Source organism: Epinephelus moara, chromosome 21 (genome assembly GCF_006386435.1).
Source record: "Epinephelus moara isolate mb chromosome 21, YSFRI_EMoa_1.0, whole genome shotgun sequence".
NCBI lineage: Eukaryota > Metazoa > Chordata > Actinopteri > Perciformes > Serranidae > Epinephelus > Epinephelus moara.
This window is the reverse complement of record NC_065526.1, coordinates 14,590,385-14,603,311: the sequence shown is the minus strand read 5'-3', so window position 1 is coordinate 14,603,311 and position 12,927 is coordinate 14,590,385. Positions and strand designations below refer to the sequence as shown.

Here is a 12,927-nt window from a genome sequence, read left to right as displayed (position 1 = left end):
TTGTGGTTTCTTTCCTCCCCTATGTCAGTAAACTGAGTATCTTTGGGTTGTGGACAAAACAAGACTTTTGAGGATGTCATCTTGAGCTGAGGGAAACACTGATCAACTTTTTTTCACCATTTTCTGGCATTTAATAGAGCAAACAACTAATCGATTAATCGAGAAGCAGACAGACAGATACAGAAGATCAGCGCTATGTGTGATTAGAAAAGAGCAGAGAAACAGCAGAATCATTTTAGTCTACTACGTCACCCCTGTAACTTCTTCAAAAAGTACATTTTGAGTGATGAGTAGATGCACTCTTCCTTCTGCGTGATGATAGGGGTATTTTTTGGTAGAATATGAAACTGCTCACAACAAGGTCTGTGGATTATCTTGAGTAACCGGCTCATTATTTCTGGAAAGAGACATTGCTGTAGAGTTTTTTTTGGAAGTCGAGCACCACAAGCCGAGTGCCATCTAATTCCATTATATTCAAGAGAAGGCAGACATCTCTATGCCCAATATCTCCAACACTCAGCAACTCACACCAAAACTATCTAGGCTGATAAACTGCACTACAGGTAAGAGGGAAAATATGTATTTTTGATTTCATGTTTAACTGTCCCTTTAATATCCAAACTGAATGTATTACACAGAGCAACCAGCTTGGCACAGACGAAGGTTAAACCTGTCAGGTGTTTCCTCTGAATCATCGAGCTACTCTGTGTTAGCAGGTGTGTGATAGATTGTTAAGGGTTTGCTCTGCAGACTTGGTTTAGTCAGTCATTGATGGAGAATAAGAGACCAGACTCCTTCTGCCCTCATGATATTTTCATCAAGCTGCCTCGAATAAAAACTAAGCATCTAAATAAATCAAAACTGAATGTGTCATTTGCAAAAGGTAGTGACAGAACCATGAAGATCATTCATACCATACTCGAGTGTCATCAGTCGTGAACCATCTTTCCTGTTTTCAAGGTTTCCAGTCTTCAAAAACATTTCAATATATGATGTTTCTTTAAAAGCTCTCTTGTTGGGTTTTGATTGGGTCGGTCGGTGTGGAATCAATGCTCTGTCTGGACGAGGTCTCGACCAGCGTGCTCCAGAAATCTGCTCCTCTTGGTTTTCCCCCAGGGCAGCAGGATTCACACACCTGTGCATGAGCATGTGGTGCAGTGGTTAGAGCCGGTCGAGGCGGAACGCATCCTCTGTGGCGGGGTCAGCAAGGACCATGTCCGGATCATTGAGCATGTGCAGGCCGTCGAGCGTCAGCGGGTCGATTTTCAGATCATCCAGTGGGAACTGGGAGTCAACGTCGAAGCTGACATCTGTGGAGAGCGAGCCAGTGAGGTCTTTGGGCAGGCTGGGGGGAGACTCTCCGCTCACTGAGCAGAGGCAAGACAACAAAAAACAAAACAAAAAGATTAGTAGCTGAAGGCAGTAGCAGGCAGACATTTATTTCTATTAGAGTTTTTAAAGGTATATTTTCCTAATTTTCAACCAGCTTTGTGTCGTAACAATGTGGGAACGAACTATTGTAAACTTCCCTCCATCTTACCAGTGTCCAGATCTTTTGGGCTGTTGCTCGAATTACACATCCTACTTTATCATTTTTGTTCGCCCGCTGCCACAAACACGAAGAGTATATAGGTGGATTGAGAGAGAGCTGCCCCCTTCTCTCTCAAACGCAGATCAAACTATGAAACTAGGCAGTGCTGATGAAGTATAAACCAACATTCTGTTACTGTACTGTCTATTTCATGCCTAAAATATTTTCTGTAACTGATATTTTAAGGTTCCTTTAGCTACAGCCAAGTTACATTTAAGTTTTTTTAAGACTTTTTTAATGCCACACGGAATGAAATGTAATCAATCCACTGTTTACTTCTTTTATTTATTTGACAGTAATTAGTATCTAGCTCCTAAAATGATCAGGCAGAGGGTACCTGCTGTCGCTCTGGTTGAGGGTGAGAGACTGTCAGTTTATAGTTTGTTGGTCACAGGGAAACAGAGATCTGTGTGGGTACATGAGACCCTAAAAAAGAGGGTGGATCATACTTCCCATGTCTCAGCATTTTGAAAGACTGATTTAAGACACTTAATTTCTATTGAGGCCTTATTTTTAGATTAATGAATCCAACGCCTTTTAAGACTTTTTAAGGATCCGCGGGAACCCTGTATTTTAGTGCAGCTTTTGGAGGAAATTTAAGAGTTTGTAAGCAGGAAGTGGGCGCCATACTGTTTCCTATATTGCAAAACTAAGTGCTGATCAAAGATGAACCAAGACTCTGTTACTGCATTGCGTATTTCGCATATTTCTCAAATGTTTTAAGGAACATGTTTAATTGTTTTACTGGCCAGCCGTCATATTATGTTCAGATGAGCCACACACATCATGTCACCCACCAGCGGGAGCGTTTATTGGTTTGGTATAATGCAGTGCATCCTGGTAGCTGTAGGTTTTTCACCTCTTAAACATAAGCAAATACCACAGCCCTTTTTCTCTGTTTTCTTTGGTCACATAGCACCAATTTCAAGAGACTTGCGTCTTTCTACTGCATAGACGGCCCCGTTTTATGAAAAGACCATCTTTCCAGCAATGAAATAATTTTGAAAGGAGGAGAGGGCAGGCTCTGTGATTGTAATTGGAAAGAAATTAATGGCATCAAGTAGAGACTGAATGTTGACAAGCCTGGGTTATGATTTGAGGAGAACTTTCTGTAAGAGGCTTGACATCTTAATTACACATTCCGTTAACAACAGACACCGCTAATTTTTGCAAACAACTGAGGGGTAACTTAGGGTGAAAAATCCTGTTTCAAATTTGATAGGCTTTTTTTTTTGGTTGCTGTAACTGTCATTCATGATAAATCTGACAGTCTCTCCCCTATAGATTTTGCCCCAACAGAATTATTTTTACACTGAGTACTTGTGGATTGATTGAAAGCTCCATCACAGATTTGGAAAATAACTTTCCTACCTGTGTATCCAGTACTGTCTCACAGCCGAGTGTGGGATTTGTACATGCTCTCCGGCAATTTAAAGCTCACACTATCACAGTCATTTAAGGATCACCTTCAAATATGTTATTCACCCATTGCATGAGTGGCAGATAAACAACAATGCCAGGCAATTTACAGCCAGTTTATGGGGTATGTAATACATTGTAACAGCCCTGCAGTAAATCATAGCTTCTGAGGTTCAGTTTTTGTTGTCACAGTGTCAGAGAAAATGACAGTATATCAAAATAAACAAGCAAATATGAGGCTTTATTCTGGTGTGGGATTGAAATCCCCACAAAGGTTTTTAACAGAGGTAGCAGCCACAGCAGCGTGCCGCAATTCTCTAAAAGCCACTTGCTGTGAGACTTAAGTGAGCTACATGATACGTAGAAGCAGCACCTGTGAGAATGATGTTGGGGATGTTGCCATGGCTACTGTAGCCCAGCTGCTGCGAGTCCTGAAGGTTGCAATGGCCACCAGTCAAACCCATCATGAGCGCCTGGGAGTAGTTGAGGGTGGAGGTCTGGTTATAGAGGCTGTCAGAGCTGATGGGAGTTTCAATCATGTTGAACTGCTCCAACTGGCGATGACAACAGAGAGAAGAATTACAGCTGTATCTCACATGTAAAAGCTCCGAAGCAAGAGCAGAACTAAACATGGACGTTCAGGGCTTTCTGTACCTGTTGTGAGAGAGCACTGGCCTGAATGGACGGGAGCTGCTGGTCGTAGAAGTCTGCAAATACGCTGCCCAGTATGGAGTTATGCTGCAACAACAAACAGGCCAAATCTGTGTGTTTAGACTCTGGTTAAAAAAAAGCTCCTCGTGCAGACCATCAACTACGAACATACCTCATCCAGGCGGCAGAAGTTACACATTTAACATAACAAATGTGGAATATGAAAAAGACAGTCAAAAGCAGCAACAACACTGGAACAATTTACAATATCACCTCACAATAGGGCTGTGTGTCGGCAAGAATCTGGCAGTACCATGCGTATCATGATACAGGGGTTACTATTTCATTTATGATTTATATTGTGATGCCGTATGCAAAGTCATATGTTGCAAATTTTTTTTCATATCTAATTTTAGGAGGTATCAGAGCTCCCTTTATGATTCTCCCTGTTTTATAGGCCTGTGTTCTTTGTGTTTACGCTGGCAATATGTTGCTGCATTGAAGTGGAAACGTCAAATGGCTGACGACAGATGATTACACTGCTCTCCAGCAGCTGTTAGAGCTGGGACGATATAAAAGTATTGAATCTCCCGATGTGATGCTATCATGATACTGTGGTGCCAATTCAATATGCCTTGTGATTTTTAAGTATTGTGACTTGATATTATGATTTATTGTGATTTTTGTTCTTTTTTTTTTGTTCTTTTTTTTTTAACACCACACTATGGGAAAAAGTTAACTTCTTCCGTTTTAGAGACATGAGACATATTTTCAAAAACAAAGCACAACTTATGATTTGCTCAGCCCCTCAGTTGGCGAAAGCTTCAGAGACAGACTCAGTAACAGCTGTAGCAACTCAAATTCAGCCTATGCAGACCCCTGGGCCAGAGTTCACAGCAGAGTGGATCTTATGTCTGTGTAGCCACAGCAACAGAAATTTTGCCAACCCAGTTTCACTCCCAACTCGTCAAATACTGACACATGATCAGTGGCCCCCTCAACGACACCGATGCACCAAGGCACCCTTTAGCTGTGGTATGAGGTGCACCAGGCGGCAGCATTTTTGGACACGCTAGGGAACTACTGTAGTATGAAGAATGAGAAAGTCTGCATAAGGTGGGCAAATCAAACAAACTCAAGACTTTCACCTGGGAGCCCACTGTTTGTGTCCCATGTGAAACGAGATGTCAATTTAGATATTTTAACAACATCGTAGTATGCTAAAAAGTGAAACATGGTACACAAGTGACATATCAATTGACGTATGTTACTTATGTCACGCAGTCTTTTTTTAGAACCCTAACAATGTCCTTTTGTTGTCTAACCCTAAGGAATTAAACCTTAAATTAAAACCTTAAAAGTTTTTCCCTACATTGTAAGTTTTCTTTAAAGAAACCGTATAAATCTAACCAGCAAAAACTGCACATTTCCTGTTCAAACAGATGTTTATTTTGAAAAGATACAATGCATATAAGCGTATATTGACACACCATCCCTGAGTGTCCAAAACTGACAAAGGAGGGGTACTTAGGGTGTCATATTCAGTATCTGACTAGTTGGAGAGTGGTGGAGAGTTTGAGCTGAGCCTGCTGAATTTAAGTTGCTACTTGAGCAGCTGGAGGTCAATGTCCTCAGACTGTCCACCATTGTCTGCTTTGTCACTTAAGCTTTGTTTGTTCAGAATCAATACAGTTCCACAAAACATAATATCGTAATACTCAGATGTGTTAATATTTTCATATGTGCAACATATGCATGCAACATCTAGAATTATTTGGGTTGTGTTAGCTAATTCCCAACCATTTCATGTGTGCTAATGCATCCACCTTCTATATGTGTGATGATGCAATACTTGTGTGAATACTGCAGAGACGACAAAGCTGTGCACTCATTAATGATCCTGTAACTCAACCATTAACACATCTTAAATGTAAATGGACAGCACACAAAGAAGAAACAGTCAACAACAGTAATAAACACACAGGTCAGAAGCAACTCCCTCATTTTCATTGAATGTTTAAAGCAAGAAGGACATGAACATGACAGCCCACCGAGGAATTTTTAGCCTGATGTTTCAATTATAAATGTCAACTAAACCAATCCCTGCGGTATTTGCAAAATCTTGCAATATTATAGTGTTTGCTGTGATATACAAATGCAACAGGCATACATACACTATCACAAGAAATTATGCATGAATATTTTATTAAGAGAACTACTTACAAGATACCCAAGTGGAGGCATTTTCTGATCTCCAGAACACTTAAAACTTACATGGAAAGTATTTAAAAACTGCAAGTGTAATAAGAAACTAAATCAATGACTACATTAATGAATGAGCGTACAAATAAATAAACAAGGGACTTAATTACACGAATAACAACCATTCTTTAACATATCATCCTCCCAAAGGTCAGTATACACTAAATACTGACCAGATGTCAAAAAACAGTCAGCTAAAGATAAGGACGGGGACGCCTTACTTTGAAAAGGCTTTGATACGAGCTTCCTCTGCTGCCTTCTGGTCTTGGTGTTTTAATTAACATGGAGCAAATGGAGTGAAATTCACATGAAATAAAGGGAATCATTGAAAATATAATCCCCTTTGTGACTCTATTCTCCCTTCACTGACTCACCCAGCGCGAGCTAATTCTCTTCAAGTTTCTCATTTGAATGTCCTCATTGAACCAGCAACAGGAATTCTCCTATTTCATCGTGGCCTCTTAATGTATAAGTAATTGGATCATATTCTCAGCCCGTGCTCCTCCTGGTTCAAAACCAAATTATCTGTGTGTGCTGCAGATGTCCCCACAGGGCAGAGCGGGATAATAGAGCACACAGCCTGTCAGTTGTGGTTTAGCCCGTGGATAACCTCGGCACTGCGAGTGTGAGCCGCCTCAGCTGAGGACAGAACTGAGCTGCAAACACCAGGACAAACATGGAAAAAAAAATGCATACACACACACTTGCTTGCCACATTTCTCTGCATCTCAAACACACAGTGTCACAAATTCAGTAGAAGCAAATGCTTGTTTAAAATGCTGCCTAACTCTCAGGTTAAATGCTCAATCTAAAACTCTACATAATATACATTTAAACATGTGATTCAAGGTTTCATATCGGGAATGTTTACCTAAAACACTAACAGCACCACTGCTCTAACACAGTTTCAAATCTCAAATGCTTGTACTGAGTCAGATTAACAACCCTGATCCATGTTTACCTTGGGTGTGTTTAGTTTATCGTATGGCACCACCCTGCAAGCAAGGTTCAGTTTGTTGGGATTCAACCATGGGACTGATTGGTGGCTTCTCCCAGAATAAATGCTCGGAGCGGGTAAGATTACCATCTCCCCTTCTTTGCCACCTTACAATCCCCATGCTGGTGCCAAACCACAATAAACACAAAGATCTGATGAACATAAACAACAAACAAACTCCGGTACAGAGTCTTAAACGGCAAGACTGGGGAGAAAACAGTGGAGATGCAACGCAAATACCACAAAAGCAGCAGAGAAGGAAGGTCAGGGACACAGCTACATAACAACACATCAACGACACTGAGTGTTCAAAGAGACTGGTGGTCAGATCTGGGCAAAACAGGGACTACTTCATGTCTACTGCTGTGATTATGACATGCTTATAAAACACCTGTCATAACATGAAAACCACAATTACATGCGGTGTGTTTGTTGGCAAACCTCCACTGAAACTGAATTTCCTGCTATGACATGTTAAAATGTGAGCTGTCGACATGCTCCTGGATCAACATCCCACATCACAGCCCTCTGATGTCATCAGTGTGCTGCTCCTATGCTTGTTTCTTGTTGCTTCTTTAAAGATAAGCTTGTTTTCCACAATGGGACAAGTAAACAAAGTCCTCAGTAACACTGCAAAAAACCTTGTAGGCTACTGCGCGGTTAGCAATTAGCTTGCTAACTAGGTTGACTATTCTAATGAGTAAACCTGCCAATAGATGAGAATATTCGCGAGCTAGCTTATCTATCTATCTATCTATCTATCTATCTATCTATCTATCTACAAGTAAGCTATCATAGCCTATTGGCAAGCTTACTTGTTAGCATAGCCTACCTAGTTAGCAAGCTAACTCGCTAATATTCTAGTCTGACGATAAGCTTACTTGTTAGCGTAGCCAATCCGGCTAGCAAGCTGACTCGCTAACCCTGCAGTAAGGTTGTTGTTTTTTTACTTTCTGTTATTGAGGATTTTGTTCAATTTTACTTCCTTCAATTCAGAAAACTAGCTTAGCTCTGAAGAAGCACAAAAGAATTTTGGCAGCACACATATGATGTCAGAGGCCTTTAATTGGTTGATTGCAATGTTGGTCCTGGAACGCGATGTGGGATGTTGATCCAGGAGCATGTCCAACTTGGCAAAATCACGTTGTGCATAGCATATTGATATCAGAAGATCCTTCACCCACAAACTGATTATTCGTATATCAGTTACTCGCCATGTGTTACCTTAAACTGGTGAAGGAAACAGAGCATCCAAAAAAAGTAAATGTTGCTCATGAATTAAAGTAAACGGGAACCATGCTAACAACCGCAAAACTATCTCAAAAGATTTGTTTACCATCTCTCACACAACTCCTGCAGTCTCAGATCCAAGTCTCATGTATCCAGTCTTATGCTCGGTACTTCCCAAACACATGCATTTTTGCAAAAACCTTTGTATTTTAAACGCTTCAGTACAAACAGTCTCATGCACTGTAGAGCTGCAGGCCTGGGCATGTGTGTGTCTTTCAATTCTGCTCAAGTGGAGCTTAGATGCATGCATGTGCTCAGGTATGCTCAGGGCGTGCAACACGTAGGCATTTTTAAATCATAATACTTTAGCAAAAATGCACATTTGGGAAATACCGGGCATAAGGCTGGATAAATTAGACTGAGATTATACTGCATGAGTTGTGTCCTGCATGAGGAATGTTCGCCTTTTGTGGATTCTCCGTTCATGAAGAAAACGTTTCTTCACGATCTAAACGTAACCCAGGGTGACTAACTGATATACAAATGGTCATTTTGTGGGTGAAGTATTCCTTTAACATGATTTTTGTCCATTTTCCCTATTCCATACTACAGAGGCAAAGTAAACAAGTAAAAAAAACTATTTTAAAACAGCCTGTTTGAATTTATCTTGCTTGACATAAACTGACATACATTACTTTGCCCAGATCTGCTAACGTTAACACAATACAAGCAGCTATGGGGGGGGGCAGCCACAGAGCTCTACTCGGCAACGATAACCACAGGACTACGATGCAGGGGACGGTGACGTTTATACAGAGCGAGCTCACTGGTTCACACGCCCTTACTTGAGGCGAGCCTCCAGGTGAGAAGCCTTGATTGGAGACGGGGGAGGTTGGAGACTGATTGGCAGAGGATCCGACCCTACTGCGGTACTGTTGGAGGGAGGAGGCCTGATACAAGAGGACATGTTTGAGTTATTCACAGAGGGGGACGTCCTTTACTGGCGTCTGTGTGTAAATGTGGTCATACTGGATATGGAGCTTTGTGACATGTATGTCTGGTGTCAGCTGGAAGTATAGATGCACTGATTCAATACTGATACTGGGTATCAGGCCGATACTGACTTAAATAGCTTGATCAGGTATCAGTGACAATGGGTCCAATCTGTTCAATTTGTTTCTTTATTTATGTTTGATTACACGTTTTACTGCTTCAGAAGCACACAGCTTATTAATTAAACGTGTAGTTAGTGACTTTTACAAAAATACCTTTTTGTCATATTTGCTGAAAAATTGTCACCATATCCACACAGTACATCATCTTCCTTCTTCTACTCCTCCCAATGGCCTTACTCCATATGAACAACAACAACCAATCAGGGTCGAGGAGTCTCTAACGCAGCTGTCAGTCATGTCAATCACTGTTCGTGAACTACTGTTACCTGTCAAACTAGGCAACGCTGATCAAATATGAATAAAGATTCTGCAACTGCATTGCCTATTTCTCACTTCTAATGTTGTCAGAAACATATTTTAGTGTACTGTTTAGCTGTGACATGAGAAACTGTGTGACTGAGCCACCATGTTGGAAACAGTCGAGCCGAAACAGAGCACCGCCCAATAGCTGGGTCACAAACTTTCTCATTTTACAGCTAAACAGTACACTAAAATATGTTTATGAAAACATCTGAGAGAATAGCTAATGCAGCAACAGAATCTTGATTCATATTCAGGGTTGGGTAGTAACAGATTATATGTAATCGGGATCAGATGACGAAAAATAAGTAACTAATCAGAACAGACAACATCTTTAAAACATGGCAATTAGAAAACGATGAGACTGTTTTTCATGGTAACCAGTGCTCCATTAACTTATGAAAACCCAAGTGTTCCACTTTGTGCTGCATCTAAGAACAGTGTTGAGTTAAGATGGAAGATTCGAGCAGAAGCAGTCTTAATATGGGGTGGCTGCGGCTCAGAGGTGGGCCGGACTGTCCACGAATCGGAAGATTGGCAGCATCTCCAGTACACATGTCAAAGTATTCTTGGGCAAGATACTGAACCTCAAATTGCTCCCAGTGGCTGTTCCATCTGTGTGTGAGTGTGTGTGAATGGTCAGGTGGCACCATGTATGGTAGCCTCAGCCACAAGCATATGAATGTGTGTGTGTGTGAATGGGTGAATAAGACATGTATTGTTAAAGCGCTTTGAGTGGTCGAAAGACTAGAAAACGTTATACAAGTGCAGTCCATCTGCCATTTATTTGTGGAACTCAAATATTTGTGTCTGCGTCCATTTGTATTTAGATTATATTTATATATTTTTGGAATCCAATGGATTATGTTACTGATTAAAGTAATCTGATCAAGCTCATATTTGATCAGCCCTACCTAGTTTGATAGTTTGACCACAGTTCACAAGCAGAGATTGACATGGTTGACAGCTGGCGGCTGCGATAGAGACTCCTCGACTCTGATTGGTTGTTTTTTTCTTTAAGCCATGGTAGAATCTAGCTAATACCATCAGAGGCACAAAGAGGAGGCAGAAGAATCAGATTTTTTCACAGACTGTCTGTCTCGTGTAATCCTGTGTGGATGTAGTGACAGTCTAATATGACAAAAGTTACCAGCTGTATCTTTAAACACTGGCATCAGTATCAGGACTCGATATCAGCGGATACCCAAAGCCCAGGTATCAGTATCAGGACTGAAATAGTTGGATCTGTGCATCCTTCACTGGAAGTCATAAACAGCAGGGACCCTGTCTGAGGAATCACTAAAATATTGATTCCCTCTTTCTAATGGTTGTAACCCATCATACTCATACCATCTAATGCTGAAATGAAATTAAAATAATTATAGTGGTGAACATCATGTACCACATGTCACATCAATGCATTAATAATACTGAAAAAGATCTGGGAGAAACAGAGAACACTACAGGGGATTAATTAGGAGAGGAAAAATGTTGCCAGCAATCCAAGCTAAGCAACTGAACGCTGTAAAACTGGAGGATCAGAGAGAGGCGACTCGCTTTTGTTCTCTTCTGTCATATCTGCCTTTTTTTTTTTCAATCTCCTCATCCAACAAAATCAAAAGGAGAATATTTGCACATACTAAAAACAACAACTATTTCTATTCTGATCACAAAATCAACTTGACTTGAAGGGAAACTTAGGTAATTTTCAACCTGGATCCTGTTTCCTCGTGTTTTTGTGTCTAAGTGACGAATGGAGAGAACAGTTTTTGAAACTGGTCCAGTATTGAGAGAGAGCACTGCAGCCACAGCAGCAAAACTGGCTTTAATGTAGTCCCTATGGGAAATTATGCACCGTCGTGTACGTCCTCTGACAGTGCTTGTTTTTGACAGCGACCGGCTCAGATTGTTGTTTTAAGTGTCTGACAACATTACAGAAAGGATCCCTACGGAGAACGAAACGCTTTTATTTACCTTTCACTGATCTGGTCTGTTTGTTGGTGTGTGTAACCAAGTCAAGGAGAAGTCTTGCTCTGAAATCTCACAGACTTTTCCACATTGTTTAAATCAGCTAAATATTCAGCCGTGACATTGAAAATCTTTTAGATAATACTGAGCTACTCTTTCTGTACTCTGCAACTCCTCTGTCCAACTCTCACTAACATTTCCATGGTTGTATTTCCAACACTGTCTCCTGGAAATTACATTTGTATGTTACTTAAGTGCTTTCTTAATTGCGTTCTTGGGGCAACAGCTGGATTACGTTCAGAGACAATGTTTCTGTCAGGTAACAAAACACATTCTTGTATCTCTTAGACTTCAGAAGAAGATAGTTGGGGAGGAAGGCGGGCTAGACACTAGCTGTGCATTCCTATAGCCATACTACCATACTATATAGCAGTGGTTCCCGGCTGGTGGGTCATGGTCCAAAAGTGGGTTGTGGGTCCGTTTTGAATGGACCGCAAGTGACTCGCAAAGTGTCAAGTTTGTAAAAAACACACTTTATTTTTAAATACTGTGAATTTCTGGCACAACGCTTTTACTTTGAAGTGCTGTTTCTTGCTGTAGATAGAGTCACAAACTGACAGATAACTGACAGAGACAGCAAACTAGTTCGAAAACATGGCCAAATGCAAGTATGACGCTGAGTGTATTAACTGTGTGGACCTTGAACTAATGACTAAGAAGAAATTTGGACCCCGTAGGTGGACCAGTTGGGAACCACTGCTATAAAGTATGCCAGAAAAAGATTTAGTAAGTCCCAATACATAGTATGTGGAAGGCTGTATGCCAAAAATACCAGGATCTTCTACTTCATCTGGTTGTATTATGCAATATGCATACCAGCATGCTTTACTTGCTATTCTGACCCACAATCCTCTGCGCAACGGAAGACTCCACAGAGCCACAAACAGATGACAGCTGATTGACAGCTCTCAGAGGCCGCAATGATAGCTGACAGCAAATTCAAGTAAATGATGACCAGTCGAGTAATAATAAGAATATTAATTGTGTAAATGAACAAAATAATCATAAAGATCACTAATAACAAAAGGACTTAACTATGAAAATAACTGACAGAGACCTTAATATGTAATTTTACTGTGGTGAATATAACACATTAGATTCTACCTTGTATGCAGTTATACCTTAAAAATTAAAACTACATATATTGCAAAGTAACAGCAAAAGCAGATCTCTCTGAATTGACCTATGTCTCTGGCGAGCTCAGTGAAAGGCGTTTTGTTTCATCTCCAAGGTAACAAACATATGAGCAAGAGGGTCAAAGTTCAGGCCTTAAT

The 12,927-nt window shown here is 40.7% G+C and overlaps 1 protein-coding gene across 2 annotated transcripts in view; it reads right to left on the bottom strand.

Annotated features, from left to right (window-relative positions):
- Positions 1-1,153: 1,153 nt before the first annotated feature.
- The window catches only part of crtc1a (CREB regulated transcription coactivator 1a), a 31,198-nt gene continuing 19,424 nt past the window's right edge, over positions 1,154-12,927 (bottom strand). For both annotated transcript variants that reach the window (XM_050032655.1, XM_050032656.1), the window contains exons 12-14: positions 3,665-3,748; positions 3,384-3,564; positions 1,154-1,367 (exon numbers count right to left, since the gene is read on the bottom strand). In XM_050032655.1, coding sequence (XP_049888612.1) covers positions 1,162-1,367; positions 3,384-3,564; positions 3,665-3,748 — 471 coding nt within the window. In that variant the 3' untranslated portion in view covers positions 1,154-1,161. The remainder of the gene's footprint in view (positions 1,368-3,383; positions 3,565-3,664; positions 3,749-12,927) is intronic.